The 18,407-nt window shown below is 32.6% G+C and overlaps 1 protein-coding gene across 1 annotated transcript in view; it reads right to left on the bottom strand.

The window, feature by feature from the left end:
* Positions 1-18,407, bottom strand: part of LOC130902209 (uncharacterized) — a 60,466-nt gene that overhangs the window by 9,272 nt on the left and 32,787 nt on the right. The window contains exons 18-26 of the mRNA XM_057814145.1: positions 18,012-18,353; positions 16,884-17,384; positions 11,665-14,265; positions 10,878-11,257; positions 10,445-10,565; positions 8,171-8,257; positions 4,835-5,134; positions 4,050-4,296; positions 2,620-2,666 (exon numbers count right to left, since the gene is read on the bottom strand). Coding sequence (XP_057670128.1) covers positions 2,620-2,666; positions 4,050-4,296; positions 4,835-5,134; positions 8,171-8,257; positions 10,445-10,565; positions 10,878-11,257; positions 11,665-14,265; positions 16,884-17,384; positions 18,012-18,353 — 4,626 coding nt within the window. The remainder of the gene's footprint in view (positions 1-2,619; positions 2,667-4,049; positions 4,297-4,834; positions 5,135-8,170; positions 8,258-10,444; positions 10,566-10,877; positions 11,258-11,664; positions 14,266-16,883; positions 17,385-18,011; positions 18,354-18,407) is intronic.

The following is an 18,407-nucleotide window of genomic DNA, read 5'->3' as shown; positions in this document are numbered from 1 at the left end:
AATCCTCTTTACCCCTAGTTAGTTAAACCCGAATGAGACTTTTCAAAAAAATCTGCACCCACTTCTAATGCACCACCAAGAAAAACTAAAACCAATGAATTTTCTAATATTTATTAAAGGATTCGCTATACACTACTGGTTCCAGAGGGAGTCCTCGGAAATGAGGTGGAGGAGAGATCTCAGTCTTCACCCCATGAAGCATACATACAAGACCATGGAAGTTGAAAGGTATTATCAATATTATATTATTGTGTATCTAAAAATTTTATATTCAAAATTTTCTAATTTAAGATACCATTTATTTGTAATTCACAATAATTATTTAATTTTTCATTTCTTATTGACCCCTCCCCAAAAAAAAATTGTGAGGTAATCAAATTATACATTAAATTGCTTCAAACCTATGCACCATTTGATAATATACATTTTTTTTGTTAGAAATCATCTCTTATTTAAAATATATACACTATCATCCAAAAGTTATAAGCAGATTCAAACAAACCAAGAAGCTCATTTTAAGGATAATAAAATACCAGCATAAAATACCTAGATGGATAACAACAGGATTCCTATTGGGGAACTGTCGCCTCAATGGACACCTAAAGATGCTAGACTTAGCAAATAATGTGCAGATTTTGTTACTAAGACACCTGAGGGTGAGGAGAAGGATCTCTGGCAGCTATCCCACATTCTGGACTTTCTAAAAGGAATGGGATTAACAGATCAGCTGTAAACATTGGTTTGCCCAGTATTGCAGCAAGAAAAAGGGACACAAAAGACACAGTGTATTATTTATCATTATGATGAATAACAAATAAGAGAAAAGCCTTTTGTACAAAAATGAAATCGAAATCCGAAAAATTAAAGATTTTTGACACCGATATGGAAAAATCAGTATATAATCAGAAGCTGATCTGGGTGTACAGTAAAATCCTGCATCTGAACAACCCTTTGGTGCAGGTAATATAACAGTTATAGACAGAGGAAAGTTATTTGACCATTTTTAAGGATTCTTTTATACCTAGTATCTCACATTTCCACAGGATATTGATTCAAGGCCTTAGTGTAAATGGTGGGGAAATTTTTTAAGCGCAGAATATCATTTGAACCAATTAGAGATGAACTTGATTTGATTCTACCTTATTACTTTTGGGCAGTAGTGTATTTATCTATATCTATCTACTATGTGGGTTGTTCCTTTGGAATATATCCTCATCTCAATTGTAATTTTCTTCCATTTTATTTTCAGGATCTCTAGTGAATTTTTCGGTCCTTTTTTCCTGATATTATGTCCATTTTTACTAAAACATTCGTTTCCTCCTTTTTTTTCTTTTGATGTTATTTTTATAGACAATAATAGCCCCTACTGATACCTGCTGGGAGTTACTGAAAATCATTTCAACTCTGCATCTCCATTTCCAAGTGTGTCTTAGACCTATTTTTATTTCAATGGGTTTTTGAACGTAAATTTTCATCTACTGTTATTTAAAAAATCAATGACCAATGTTTTTTGACACTATCGAATGCTTCCTTGAAGTCGATAATTGTCATAAAGTGTGGAATATGATGAAATTCATCAACTACGTTATAAATTTCAACAAAATGTCATAAATAGAATTCTTTTTTGAAAATTTTGTAATTTTTTAGAAATTTTCTGGAGTTATTCAGATAACTTGATTCAAACTTTCTAAAATATTAACTTTTTTGTAAAATACTACATCTGTCAAAATGAAAAAAAGTTCTTTCGAAAATCATCGTAGATTAGAAAAAAAAAACAATTTAAAACAGGGTTTTCCATTAAAGAACAAATCTGGGCCTATAGACAATTGACATATACAAATTTTCAGTTACCAATAGATTCCGATATACATGTCAACTTGGTACACCCTATACATGTGTAGTGTCTCAGATAGGGAACTACAAGACTCCATTTTTAAAATATAGGATCAATTTCCAATAAAAAAACTGTTCGCTACAATGCAGGAAACTATCTACAGAGTGTATTTTAAGCCGATCAAGTTTTCCAATCGTACAATCATCTTCTATATGTTAAATTGTTAGAACTTCCATTTTTACTTTGATTTTCTTTCCCTTTTGTATAGTTCTATTTCTTCTTCCTGAACATGTAGTATACTATCACTATAATTCCACTATTAGTCTTTCCAACCTTCCACGGTAAGTTGGTTCATATACCAATAAGTTATGATAAATGGAACTTGTGAATGTTGGTGTTTGAATATCATCAACGGTTCCATAAATTTCAAATTTCTTTTATTTGATTCGATATATGGAAAGTTTATTTCTACTAATTTTCCAATTTTGTTATTTTCTTTTCAAATCCTCATCGGTGGTCCTTTTTCGTTTCCATATTTTTCTGTTTTTTCTCCATCTAAATGGCAGTACCTTCAGATATATTATTCAAATATTGCATAGGTTCACAAATAAAATCTCCATCTCTTTTAAAGAAAAACATTCCTACAATTTTTTTTTAAATAAATAGCCTGTTCTAACCTAGCCAGCCTTCGAGACATAGAAAATGTGAGTCACAAAAATCATAACAACATTAAGAAGGGTCACACAGATTATTAGTTAATCGAAATAAGCAACTTACGCACTTACTTTTATATTCGAAATTTGTACTTCTTCTTCTGAATTTACTTCTTCAGCTGAAATATAAAAATAGTTATTTACTTAACTTGATATAACATCAAAAATTACATTTTCTTGATACCTAGGTGGTCCCATAAGTACCCAGACTCACCAAAGGGTAGTTTTTTCAAGAATATTACAGTATTAGAAAGTACCAGTTTTAAACTTGAAGACACCATGTTGTTTAGTATTTGTTCGATAACCAGTGAATTTGCACTAATGAAGAAATTTGTTACCATAATGTGATACGATACTTTTAATCGACAGATATCAGCCCTACCAATTTAAAAGTGAGTTAAATTCCACTCAAGTCGATTCTGATTCAGAACAGGGTTACCAAGACGACCATGGCAGTGGTCACAAATAGTGAAAAAAATCCTCATAGTGGTAATAAGACCTAAATGCTGCCAAGACAAGCATTGTCTGGCTGATGTCTTCCGAATGATGAAAAACAGTCTTAAAGAAGTAACAGATCCAAATGGTGCCAAGAGAAAAATCGTAATTGTAGACCAAATGAACTGAAGTATTTCAAATGATCAAGAAAAGTCCCAGAATGTTAACAGGATCAAATACTACAAAAAGAAGCATCGTAACTGTAGACCAAATAAAGTAAACTTTCCCAAATGGTAGAGAAAATCTTCAAATTGGTAAAAATGCTCAAATGCTACCAAGACAAGCATCCTACTGGTCGACTAAATTAGCTGGAGTCTGCCAAATGGTAAAGAAAATCTTCAAAGTAGTCAAAAGATTGAGGTACTACCAAGATAAAAATCCTAATGGTCGACCAAATGAACTGAAGTCTTCCAAATGGTGAAGAAAATCCTCAAATTGATAACAGGACTTAAGTGCTGCCAAGACAAGCATTATAATGGTCAGGCAAATGAGCTGAAGTTTTCTAAATGGTAAAGAAAATCTTCAAAGTGATCAAAAGGAAGGGGTACTACCAAGATAAAAATCTTAATGGTCAACCAAATGAACTCAAGTATTCTAAATGGTGAAGAAAATCCTCTAAATGGTAACAGGTCCTAAACGCTACAGAGACCAGCATTGTAATAGTCGACCAAATGAATTGAACTCTCCCAAAGGTAAAAAAAATCTTCAATATGGTAAAAAGGCTCAAAACAAGCATTATTTTGTGTTTTTTGGTAAGAAACTTCTGGGACAATCTTCCTAGCATAAAATTGGAATCAATCAAATCTGATTGAGTAATATTTTACCAAATGGTGGCGACTGAAACCTGATTTTGAAAAACGACATTTTATAATTTCAAATTGAGTTTTACTCAAACGAAAATCATATGAAAAATATTTTAGTGTAAACAATTGAGAATTTATTTTTGATTTAACGTCCCATAGTACTTGAAATAAACTAATGAAAAAGTTTTCCTGTAATTTACTCACCCCCTCCAGTAGGCCAGGCTTTAACTAAAGTAGTTTTTAAGGAATCAAAAGTGGTATTAATAACTGTAGTGAAATCGGCTTCTCTTCTAGTTTCTGAATCTACGGAAACCGTACTATCGTCTCTATCTTGTATCTCTATGTCCTCTAAATCGTTAGCTTTATCAGGTTCAGTCACTACACTGACTTGGAATCTAGATATGCGGCGGTCTTTTGAAGCAGGCGAAGAAGCAGGTTCCACATTTGGATCCTAAAAAAATTTTTAAAAATAGTCATCGAACAAAAAACAAATGAACTACCCCTAAGTATTTTTAGCAAAAACCAAATAGTACGACCACATACAGCGCACGATTCTTAAAGACGATATTAGATTTTACAACTTAATATTAAATACAAAGCGGTCTATAAAAATTTAATGAAAATAATACAGAAAATGTTCTTGTAATCAAATTTTTATTAATTTTTCAAAATAGACCTAAATTTGGTAGGACATGTGGAAAGTAACACCTTATATGCTGAAAATAAATTCAGATTAAGTCATTTAATATAATTTTTTTTTTGTTTGAATTAATTATTTTGATAGATTTTTTATCCACCCTGTTACAATTTGAAGAAAACTAACTATTTCTTAGTATATGAGGATATTGAATTGTGTCATGGTCATTTACTTGGTTAATATTAAGGAAACAAAATATTGTTGCAAAATCTAATGATCCTCGTTAAGAAAAAATAAAAAGACATTTACTAAATCTACATTTTTAAATAAATTCAATTAGTAAAGCCCTAACCTGGTTACCACTAAACACATTAACGTTAGTTCCACCGACAGCCCCCGGTGCGGCACCTGTTATATCTGGACCGATATTATTTTCGATTTTAATATCGTCTATCTGTTCGATAACGTTAGCATGATCTCTTTTTTCTACAGCTTCAGATCTACTGTTAATCTGTTTCAACTTGTTATTGAGTTCTACAAGCGGATCTTCTGCGGGAGCGTTAGACGATGTAATTTCTGGTTCTATAACTGGTGATAAGATGTCTGACGTCGTGGTTCCGCTACTAGGACCGCTTATCAATTCTATCGGTAACTGCAATAGGGTTTATATTGTTTGCTATGGAGTTTAACGTTCAAAAAATAAATTGTAGACCCTTAATCTGGCAATGAAAAGTGAGGTTACAAAATCTTTATAATAACATCACCATTTTGATTCGACTCCATTTTGTACGCACTTCTTCTTCACTTTATATTGGCAGAAGAAGATCAAGATCAATTGTAGGAAGTACTAAGATGTAAGTAGAAGGGATAAAAGAAATGAAGAGGAGAAAAAAAATTGTTAAACATTAGACTAAGTTTGTTACTGTAATTTTGATGCTATCATCTGATATAAAAGTTGGAATGATAGAAGAAGTGGAAAGGAGAACAAAAATTGTTAGAGATTGGAAGTTGTGGACAACAGAAGGGAAATTAACACAAAGAGGATCACTAATGTGACAAAATAGTTTACGTATGATATTTATCAACCGATATATCTTGAAGTTCTTCTTCTTGTTACTTAAACTGAGGACAATTGTTAATAATAATGATTCGAAAAGATAAAATCATTAGACAAAATTTAGATACAAATTTATCGAGTAGTTGCATGGAATAGATGGTGCCAAAGTATTTTTCTTCATATAAAAAAAATACTGACTAAGCAAGGATGTCCACACAATTTTTTTTCTATAAGAAATTCACATCAACAATCTTTTCAAGATTTACAGTTGAACAATTTTTGTTCATGAATTAATTTTATTGGATATATGTAAAAAAAATCATGTTTTTTGTGAAAAAAATCACTTTTCTTTCTAAACATTTTAAAATTATAGCACTCTATAGGTATTCGCCTTACGGAAGCATTGTTGCCAAATGTGAATTTTAACAGAGTTTCTACTATATCTACTACTATACTATCAGTGTGCTGAGGTAATAGAAATGTTTTCCTTCGGAGAATCTCATTAGGAATATATCACAGCAACATTTTATTCACAAATAATCTGAGCTATTGCAGCTACAAATGAGATTTTTTTGGAAAAACATCTAGTGAAATGTAAAAATAATATTTTCAAATATACTGATACGTCAATAAAAAGTGAAATGAGATAAATGTGCTGAAGCTAGAAAAAAATCTGCAAATTAATATATTAATTAAACTACAATTATTGGACGGAAGTATCTCGATCAAATTAAATAAATGGACACAGTGGTGGTAATAAATAATAATATATATAATCAATATAAATATAAATAATAATAATAAATTCTACGGTTGTCTAATGGTTCATACTATCAAACCAATTTATAAAATCAAAGAAAATGTAGATGAAAGGAAGTACGACATAATATATCTGTTGAAATTATGGTTAAATTGAGTCATATTTCGATAGTATAATGACTCAAAGTGAAAGTTTCAAATCCTACGGTGGCTTTCTTAGAGTCCGGAAACTAAATTCATGAGTATACTTGAAAAGCACGGTTTTTAAATAATTTAAAGCACCATTTACGTTTTATATGGAAATGTGTACATAAACAGTGGTACTTGAGTACCCTATGAAAAAAATAACAAGTGTATAAAACTTGTGGTATGCTGTTAAAAAAATATAATGTCTTTGGATTAATTATTAAAATTATAAAATCAGTATTAGTAACAAAAATATTAACAATGAAGAAAAATCAAAATTATGTTCAAGATTTAGTTAAAGCCACAAATGTAGTTGTTTTAATTATCATTAAAAAAATTGAAAACACTACTCGATGAAAATGTAGTTTTGCATTTATGTCAACTGTCTCCAGCTCTGGATGTTTTTCTCTCTAAGGTCTTCTTCCACTACTTCCTTCCATCGTTGTCATGGTCAACCTCTTGCCCTCTGGTATCTTCCAAGCAACGGCCGTTTGATCTTCTCTTCCTTCCTAACTCTGTATGCTTTTCTCCAAAAATTCTTAGCATTTTCCTCCCCCAGATTTCCAAAATTCTGTTTAGTTTTATTCGTTATTATCCAAGTTTCACAGTTACTTTAGGCAATTCTTAGTTCGATTTCATCTTCTTCTTTTTGGCATTTATTATCAATTAGTACAACCAAATACATGAAATTTTCTTCTGTCTCGAATTCTATTAACGTCCCATCATGTTTATGTACTTTGAAATTGTTTTTTGTCTTGTGTCCACATTCATTCTTCATTTCCATAAACTTTGTTTTGTTATTATTGAAGTGTAGGCATGGTTTCTTCAAGTTTTCTTCTGTTTCTTGCTATCAAAGCCACATCATCGGCTTAAGCTAAGCATTGATGACTTTTAAATATCTGTTGATACTGGTTCTTCTTATTATTCTTCTGTTGTAAATTAAGTGACAATGCATATCAAAAATTCAAGTTAAGCAGCGCAGGTACTGCGAAATTGGGCAGGTGAGAAGCTTTGTGCAGGATATAAGCTAAAAAACACTATCAATATGAAAAAAAATTTTTTAAAACTGTTAAATAGTCAATTATTACCAGATTAAGAGTTTAGTATTCTAAAAACGAACAGTATATTTAGAAATAAATAATTATTGAATAATTTATATTTTTTTGTTTATTTATATACCAAAATTTTTTGTTAAATCTTTCAAAATTTTATTATTAAAAACACTTAGTTCACTTAGTTATGGCAACTCTTTTATTAAAAATATTTTTAAAAAATCTGATAAAACAAACCTTACAGTTTGTCCAGTGACGTCAAAAGGTTCAAGTCAAGGTGCCTAATTAGCTTATGGTACAGTTATTTACCTTTCACTGAACTATGTAGTTGCCTATTAGGTGCAAATATTGTCCGTGTGCTACTAACTTGAGTGGATACATTGTATATCTTGTGTTATTCCGCAAATATCAATGATATGATAAATTTTATATCAAAAAAGAAAAATCTAGCGAATATGTTAGTGTTTTAACAACATTTTCAATGTATTTGAAAATTATTTTAGAAAATATTTATTTGCCAATACACTGTTCGATAACAAATATTGTAAAAATGCATTTTCGTTACTAAATATATAGAATAAAAAATTAAAATAATTTAACAACGAAAATTATTGTACTCAAAAAAGTTAGTTACTTTGCTTGTATTAACATTTGCATTAGTAGGCAAATTTTCTTGTGGGAATTCTGGCGAAGCTATTATCAGCTGGGGGCTAGATGGCGCCTGAAAAAAACATGCATAGCAACATTCAAAATAAATGCAATATACACACCCCCAACAAAAATTAACGCATAATTTGTTAACTGCTAAAATCTTTCGAAAGGTCTCTTCGAATGACTCAATTTTATTGCTGTCAAATTTTTTTTCAATAACTACTTATCAACATACATTTTATTGCTGCTCAAAAACATGTAAATTTGATGAAATTCAAAAAAATATTTTATTTCAAATCGTGAAAAACTTTAATAAAAATCATTATTTCACGCCAACCGTAAGTATTTCAATGGCAACCAGGTTGGAATTTGTGAAACCGTTGGTGATATTAATAATGATCACACTGTTACCACTACAACTACACCAACACTGAGATTAAAGATAAAGGAGTTCACTGAAGGTAAACTGTCACTGAAGACGATAACTTGGTTATCGAAACGCGTTTCAGACAGTGTAATTATGAGTGTTGGTGTAGTGGTAGTGTTAACAGTGTGTTCACATGCATTCATGCATATCACAGTTTCAGAAATTTCAACTTAGTTGCCATTTAAACTTGTGCTTTATACGACCAACACAGTTGGGGTGAAATAATGATTTTAATGAGCATTAGGGTTAATTTGGTGACAGTTTACCTTCGGTAAACTCCTTGTGAGTGTTGGTGTAGTGGTGGTGTAAACACTGTGTTCAGTAAGTACGAAGATACCATGTTGTAGAATCGATTCATAAAAGGAGAAATCAAAAAAGACCAAGTCAGGGCTATAAGCATGTTAGTAACACAAATCAGGACCGATTTTTGAGACTTCAAGGTTTATTAGATCAATGATAAGTTAAGGACACTTTGAGGCACAGACCTGATTGTAGCATGACCTCCGTTAAGCGCAATACAACTAAGGAACAGGACTACAGTTATTTAAAAACCAGTTGGATTGGCAATTGGAATTGTGATAAAGAAAAAATTTAAAAAATGATCCAAGATGCTTCCAACATTTAATTGACACCAGGGGGGGGGGGATTGCTCTCTATTAAAATAGACTTTTTCGTTGTTTTTCTCAATTTGTGTACTTTTTTTGTCAAATCTTGCGTTTGGTAAGTTTTAATCCCATTTCCAATTAGTAAATTTTGCTCAAATTAATATATTTCCTAAATAAAAAAAATGGAAATGATGCGTTAATTTTGCTGGGAACTGTATCAGCAAAATTCAATATTAATTTGATATATTAAAGCTTTTCATAAATATATTTCAAAATAACTGTTACTGAACAAAAAAGACACGAAGATTATAATTCTCATATAGTATTTAGACCTTGGAAATTTAATAAAAGTAGAACATTAAAATGTTATTTATTTATAAGTGTGTCTTCCAAGAGTTTTGACTGCTGCAGTACGAATATCAATTGACCACCGAACCTAACCTCACTTCCCCATAATGGTCTATAGGGTTGGCACTAACAGAATTCAAAAATAGACAATATTCTCATTAAAAAGTTTAGTAGCATTAGTACACAAGATGGGGGAAACGAATTTCCAAAACAAGGAAATTTGAGGTAGGAAAAGGGTATTCGGAGTGGAAACCTACTAAATGAAATCGAATGCGAAACATATGAATAATAAAAAAACAGTTTTTATTTATAATTCATGTATTCCAAAAATATCTACTAGTTTTATATAACCCCTTTTTCTTCCCAATCAACATCATGATAATTTTTTTGAAAACCATTGGGGTAACTTGATTTTTGACATATGGACATTGTATAGACTGTCTTTAAAGGTGAATACCATTTTTTTTTGTGAAAAAGTCATTCACATAGGGTTTATAGAAAAACAAAAACTTCGTTTTTGTAAAAGACAGTATCGTAAAGCATTGTCTTTATTTCATTTCCACATCAAAGAATAAACCAGTTCAAACAAATAAAAATTGTTACAGTTGCAGTATTCATTCCATCATGATTATGAGGTATAGAAAAATTTTATCATTGCCAATTTACTACCTCAAAACCTTCCAAAAACATTTATGTGGCATCTCATTTTTAAATTCCAAGTTTATCTTATTGGTACAATTAGTAAACAGATAACTACTATATTTAATTTTTTTTTAAACAAAACACAATGTTAAAAACAAAAACATGTTAATAAACGTTGACAAGTACCTAATAAATTTTTAAACGACTTAAAAAAAATTCTGACATCATTACTTACGGTGTTTGTTTGCGAATTTCTTGAAGACGGAATGGCGGACAGTTTATGTTGCAAAGTCTGAAGATGAGCGTCATATTTAACATCACCTTGAGGTGCGGAGGCTTGACTAGTTTTAACGGAACTAATTAAAAAATAATGAGCATATTAATTTTTGAAAAGTAAATTAATAAAATATTGAACACACTATTTACTTCTACTCGGTCTGGTCTTTCGAGCATGATACAAATTAGCAACACATATGACAGGCTCGAAGGACCAGATATAGTAATCGTTGGTTAGTAAACAGTGTGTTTAATAAAAAAAATCACCATCGGTTCCAGAAATTGCAACAAAAAATAATTTCGCTCTCTTTTATTTTTAGGTTAAGTAATAAAAAGCTACTTCTACTTATTATATCCCTTAAATTCAGTATAAATCTGCTTAGAAAATTCACCTTTCTAACGATTGGTTGAGATTATCTGGAACTTTTTTAACAGCAGCTGCATAATTTTGCAAGGTATCATCTATAGACATAGAATGCTGAAAACCAGCCAACTGTTGTCCAGGTGACGATGAAAAATTCTGGACAGATACAGAACTAGAGATGGTATGTCCGTGGCTAACATAAGCTGGTTGTTGATAAACGTTTTGCATATCGATGGGTGGTTGATTCATGTTCAATACCATCGGCTGCGACGTAGGGAGATGTTGAGATATGGGAGGTACCGATGACTGTTGGTAATTTTGAGATAGTGGTTGTTGGTGTATTTTCGATTGGCTGATTGCGTGAGATGTACTAGTTGCATTATTTGGCATCATATGAGGTTGAGGTATCTGGAATTAAGAGATTGATAGTTTCAAGTTAATTATATGTGATATAAAAAATGTCCAAAAGGTGAAAAAATAATTGTTGGAATACGTTAAATTAATTTTTATAATAAGCCTTTTGGCTCCTTCCGTATATTATCAAAAGAACAAAAAATGTGCTACGATATTCTTTTTTATTTGGGGTAAATTCAGGGCACATTTCACAATTATTTTTCATGTAAAATACCAAAATATAAAATGTAACATTTTGGACATTACACAACCTTTGAAGCGAACAACTTAAGTGAGGACCACGAAGCACATAAAATATTTGTCTTGAGTTATTTAGTCAACAATCAAAGCATTTTTTTTAGTTTAGCAACCGTGCAACATTTTTAGTAGATTATTTAAAAATTAATAATGAAAATACTTACGGATGTAGGAATATCATGTTGATGTGGCACACTACTTGATAAAGACTGAGGCAATGGCACTGAAATTGGTTGAGTTGGAGCAGAACCGGTCATCACAGACGATGTTGGTTGCGGTGGTATGGAAGCACTAACATGTGGTATGTTCATTGCGTGTGTCGCTGCGTACTGTTGTGGTACCGAAGAAGTTACAAAATTTTGCTGCTGTACAGATGCAACTGCCTGTTGAGGCTGATTTGCATTCGATGGTGGTATTTGAGATAATTGAGTTTGAGATAAATGTTGAGAAAACGGTGGGTGATGTTGAGGAGGCAGTTGCTGCGTTAATTGCGCCTGCGGAATTTGAGGCATCTGCTGCTGTTGCAATTGAGGTTGCACCAACTGCGATTGTTGCACAATTTGCGGTTGTTGAGACAGCTGTTGTTGAATTTGCGATTGTTGTGAAGGTACCGGCTGTTGTTGTTGCTGCAAAAGTTGCTGTTGGGACAATTGTGGGTGCTGCGCAAACTGTTGCTGTTGTTGTGACATTGGTTGTGATTGTGTAGGCAACTGTGGTTGCTGCTGAGGCATCGGTTGTTGTTGTTGTTGTTGCTGAGAAATTGTTTGTTGATGAGAAATCGGCTGCGGTTGCTGAGGAACAGGTTGCTGTTGCTGAAGAACCGGCTGCTGTTGCTGAGACATCGTCTGTTGTGAGATTGACTGCGGTTGAGATGCGGTTTGCGGTGGCTGTGGCATATGCTGAGATTGTTGAGGTATATGTTGCGTCATTGGTTGCTGTTGTTGCGACATTGTCTGTTGTTGAGATATCGGCAGCTGTTGTTGCGGCATCGATGGTTGTTGTTGGGATACGGGTTGCTGTTGAGGCATTGACTGCTGTTGGGGTATCGGTAATTGTTGTTGTTTCGGTACGGATGGCTGTTGAGGCTGTTGGGGTATCTGTTGCTGCAGTTGTGGTATAGCTTGCTGTTGTTGAGGTATAACTTGCTGTTGTTGAGGCATAGCTTGCTGTTGTTGAGGTATAACTTGCTGTTGTTGAGGCATAACTTGCTGTTGTTGAGGCATAGCTTGTTGTTGTTGAGGTATAGCTTGTTGTTGTTGAGATATAGTTTGATGATGTTGAGGCATCGATTGCTGAGGCAACGTGAGTGGTTGTTGCGATTGTATTATCGTTTGTTGTGGTGGTAATTGTTGTTGGGGTAAAGGTTGTGGTAATTGCTGCTGTGGTTGGTTCGATTGTATTGTAGCAGGAAGTTGTGATTGATTCTGTGGAATTCCCGGAAGGTTTTGAGATACCTGTTGTCCAGTTGCTAGTTGTGGTTGTGTCTGCTGTGGTTGGGATTGATGAGAATTCGACATTTGTTGAGATTGTGATAGAGACTGTTGGGATTGTGGTGAGGTAATAGAAAAATTTTGTTGTGTTTGCAATGATTGTTGGGGTGAAGCTTGAGGGGCAAATTGAGCTGTAGAAGATTGTGATGCGATAGTCGATGATTTTGTACTAACGTCTATACTTGAGGAAACTTTTTTGCTTTCCGTTTCACCGGTATCCTTTTTAGGATGACTGCTATGTTTCAAATTATCTAAACTAATTTTTAATTGTTCTAAAGTATTAATGTGTTCGGGTCCACAAATTGGAATTGGATCATCTTTACTAATAACATCTTCTTTTAAAGAACAAACACTCATTTTAGGTTCTGCTTTTTCCAACTCCATCATGTTTCTAGTTGTCTCTAAAGGAGCTGAGGTTTTTCTTAAAGGTTCAGTAGAAGCAATCACGTTGTTCGGAACAATTGTTTTAACTTCATTTCCTTGGTGTATTACTTCTATTGTAGTATCAACAGATGGTACTACTTCGGAAACTTGAGATTGTTGTATGGGAGTTTCAACTACATCTTTATCTTTCGGCATATTCAATTGTCCAGATAATACAGGACTGACTAAAAATCTAGATATCTTTCTTTGAGGTGGTAGTTTTAAATTGTGTTCTGAATCTTTTTCATTCTTTGGATCAATTTCGGCCGACTTTTCAATTTCATCGGTAAGTTTTACCTCGATTATTCTTTCCTTTGGAGATTCCGTACAATCTTCTTTCTGTTGATCGGCGTTTTGATCGACAGACATTACAAATACTTTGAGATTAACTTTTTGACCTGGTACCGGTGTAAATTTACCAGATTCTTGGTGAAGTAAACTATCATTAAGTTCGGCTTTAAATGCATCTGTATTATCAGTACAATCAGGTTGAGAAGAAGCATTAGGAGGACTTCCGATTAAAGTATTCTTTTCTAAATCTACCGGTGTGTTCTGGCGAAGCGAAGGTAATTCGACTGAAGTAGCAGTAACGTTTTCGGATACGTAACCAAGATTAGTTTGATCAACATTTCCTGGCTGTCTATTTACTATATAAGTATGCTCCGGAGTATATTCCGAAGCTGTGCTAGTTTTACGGGAAACAGTCCCACTAGAATTTAAACTTTCACGACACCTCAAATTCTGATAGAGATTTTCCGTTAAAGTTGTTTTTATATTTTGGAACTCGTCTGGAACGGGTGTCGGGTCCACGTACACAGATTTAACGAATGTCTGTCCGCTGGAGTCATCTCTCTGGATTCAAAAATGCATTATTAATACAATACAACCGTATATTAAATATATTTTGAGTAATAAATTAGTTTAAATCTAGAATTCAATCTTTAAATATTATTAATCAGATCAAAATGTATGTATCTGTATTATGGTCTCCTAAATAATCAGATCTTAATCCTCCGGATTTTTTTTTACAATTTACAATTTATAGGTTTATTTTATAATACTATTTGAAGATCGAATTTTAGATTTTTATTTATCAATGAATTTAAGAATTATAAGAAACCATTTATGCTTTTAAAGTTGAAATTAATGGTCTACGTTGCAAACAGAATAAAAGAAAATAAAAAGGAAAAATAAATAAAAACAGATATCGGCATTTTTTAGATATATTAGGGCTACTAGTACCAGTACTTTAATATCGAAGAACGAAAAGACATTGGCAAAGAAATCCGGATATTAATCAGGTTAAAAAAAAACAATTAAAACGAAAACCATAGTTAGCATGTAATTAAAATGTACCATAAGTCTTTATAAATGGATTTTCTATCGACACAAACGATACTTACCGATCTATGTCTTCGATGAGTCTTTTTGTGGGAGTGCCTTGTAAGTGAAGCATGCCTAACCTTTTTATTGCAGCGTGCAAAAATTTTTTTAATGATTTCATTGTGCCAATTTGATAATGTGCTACCAAAATGTAAGTTTTTTAAGTAGGGATGTGTTAGAAAATTCGAAAATATCTTTAACACAAACAAATATTAATGATGGCGCTATGCAAAAAGTATTAAAGATATTTTCATATTTCCATACTATAGGTGATCACTGTATGTAGACGATGCAAATTTTTATTATTAACCACTACCACAATGTTATTGAGGTGTAAAGATGTCAAAGGAAGATTTTAATCATTAAATTTTTATTATTACTAAAAAAATCACTGTACTTTTTTATTTTGGTACCATTACAAGTACCAAAACAGCTCTAATAATTAATGTTATGTGCATATAATGAAAGATGATATGCGGGAAATAATGAATTTATAAATAAACACCCTGTTTACTACCACTACATCATCAATTACAATTATAATGCCTGATCCTTCGAGCCGGATATTAACCAATTACATACGGAAGGTATAATTTTGACTTTTATGTAGTGGTAGTACTCAGAAATTTCAATGTTGTGAGTTTCTAATAACAAAAGAAAAAGTAAATCTGTATCAAGATGAATATAAGACATGTAGAGCAATTAGAACAACATGAAACGGTTGGATACGTGGAAAAGAAGAAGGAATAGGATAAAAAAGTAGTCGAGTCGAAAGAGGAAAGGAAGTAGATAAAGTTATATTACAAACAAGAAGACATATTAAAAGAATAGAAAGATTACTATGAAAATAAAGTTGAAATATCGAAATACAGGTATCAAAAGTAGTGCCTGGTGTAAAGAAAAAAGAAAAAAAAATGACTAGATAGGAGCAGAAAATTTAAAATAAGTAGGAATCATGATAACAAAATTCAGAATAGGATGAACAAAAAGAAGTTAAGAAGCAAAAGAGGAAAGGAAGTAAAATAAGTGATACTACAAACACACTAAAGAAGAAGACATATCAGAAGAATTGAATGATTAATATTAAAATAAATTTTAAAAAGTTGAAACACAAGAATTGGTAAAGAACGAAGTATAAGTTAACCTGATATAAGATAAAGGATAAGGAAGTGACTGAATAGGGTCAAAACTATAAAATGGATATCTTCTTATATCTATCTCTTGAAAATGATAGAAAGAGATTACGCAGATAAACATAATGGAAGAGAATAGAAATAAATGAATACACAAGAACAACAAAACAATTCGTCTGTCTCATATTAGCATACAAAAAATAGTAAAACCTAACCGATGAGAAAAATAACTTAACCTAACCTAACCAAACTAATACACTGAAGGAAATTATAGGAATGGCAAAGAAAAAACATTTCTGGAACTAACCGCTGCAGCAGCAGCAACTACAGTTGAAAACTATGGAGGAAAAATAAGAAGAATAAGTTGAGAAGACCCCGCATTTTCCTCAATTTACCCAAGCCTTTTGATGAAATGAACAAGACATTTGCCCTTTCTCGCAAAATCTGCTGTTAACATCCTCTGCTATGCCCATTCTCAAAGTGTCGAATTTGACTTGTCAAAAGACAAACAATCGAATTAATTTCGTTTCTGGAATCTTTCGGATTGTCTTAAGAATGGAGTATTTATCCAGTAAGATTCCAACTGATTTTTCAGTCATCTGTTTAGTTCGTAAATGATGTGACATAGGTTACTAGACAAGTATTATATTCCCGAAGACACGAATAAAGACTGATCAGACCTGATCGATTAAAATGAGAAAAACCATCATGTTTAATCAACATTTATACTCCCGTAAAACATCCGGTTTCATCAGATATGGCATATATTTTTAAAAAATGCACTAGATCCTATATTTTCATTTTTTTTATATATGGTGATATGTTCAAATTAATTCTAATCTAAAAAGTCATAAAGTGAGTTGTCGGTTGTTACGCAATGAGTCTTTTAATATCAGATATGTACCTACATCAATTATGGCACTCATCAAAGACAACATTTAACAGAATACTTACCTTTTGCACATAAGTCCACGGTTTAACTTTGGCGCCTTCAGAAGGTTGCAGATTCAATTTATCAATAACGTCCTGCAAATGGTCCTTCAATTGCTTGTGAGGCTCGTCTAATACCTCTTGCTTTATCATCTTATCGATAATATCGGAAGGGGTAGTTTCTAATCTGTTAAACTTAAAACTAACTGACTTCTGTTTGCAAAGTAGTTGACATTCAACGATCCCGTCCGGTTGAACGTTATCAACGATTAGCTGATATTTTAAAGAGCTCCTCTTTCTCCTTGGCTTCTCGTCTGAAGAAGTCGAGGAGGAGATCTCCACGATTTGACTTACTTGTTGTTCGGGTTGATCGATCTCTTGGTTAGGGGTTATAACATCCAACGATGATTTTGGCGTTAACGAATCCACCGAAATGATTGTTTCCAAAGGGGCGGTGTATGTGTGGATAGTATTTACGTTTTCGACTGTTAACGCTTGAGAATCTTGATGCTGCGGTAATGGTACCTTAAAAAATTAACAATTACAGTGAACTATATCGGTTCCTATTTTATTTTTTACTTCTATCTACTTAAAAAACTTAAACTATTCCTGAGAACCCTGAAACCTTGAACTTTAATACCATTGATGGAACCATTGTCTTTTCTCCTTGGCCAGAATCAACGTCACTACTATCTGTAGTATCCTAGACACGTCGTCATCATTTGACTATTCTATTCTGGTTTTAGCTACATTGTGAGCAAACACAACATCTTTCTATCGATCTAAAGTAGCAACACTGACTGCCATCATCAATACCCTTGTCATTTCTCCATCTCCAACAATGCTAAATAGTAAAACACTGTCTAATAAGTCTCTCAAAGTGACATTCCTAACTTTGAAGACAATAAATATCAATATCCAGCCATTTCTCCATCTCCGACAATGTTAAATAGTGAAACACCATTCGAAATTCGTATAACAAGGCTTGATGGTAATACTCCCTGTTCAATAGCTCAAAAAGTCATAAATTTCATAGTTTTATTGGTCAAAAATGAACTAGAAAGCCAATTGGGTTGATTTTTGGCATAAAATTTTGAATCCTCACCTTTACATGAAGGGAGATAATTTTTTAGATTCATATCTATAATATACCTGATTTGTAATCTGTTGGACAAATTCCTGACTATGTATATCATTAATTTGTTGTTGTAGAGATGCCTGTACGTAATCCTGTACCGAAACTGGTTGCGACATAGTCGAGAGACGTCTATGATCGTTCTGAGCCTCGAAACTAGGCATCGGCGGTAAAGAGGCGGTGGAAGCTCTGTGTTCTTGCTTAACAGGTTGTAAATGTTGCTGTGCTAATTTTTGTTGGAGTTCGACCAAATTCGTAGGCGGAGTAGCGACGTTAGTATTAGGATCGCCTTGTACGACTTGCTGGGTTAGCATTTGTGGTTGAGTACCCTGTTGCTGGACATATTGGGGAGGCGGGACCTGATGAATTGAAATTTTTATTTAAAAAAAATTATATATCGCGATTTGTACATA

This window comes from Diorhabda carinulata, chromosome X, assembly GCF_026250575.1.
Source record: "Diorhabda carinulata isolate Delta chromosome X, icDioCari1.1, whole genome shotgun sequence".
Lineage (NCBI taxonomy): Eukaryota > Metazoa > Arthropoda > Insecta > Coleoptera > Chrysomelidae > Diorhabda > Diorhabda carinulata.
This window is presented reverse-complemented; position numbering and strand designations above follow the sequence as displayed.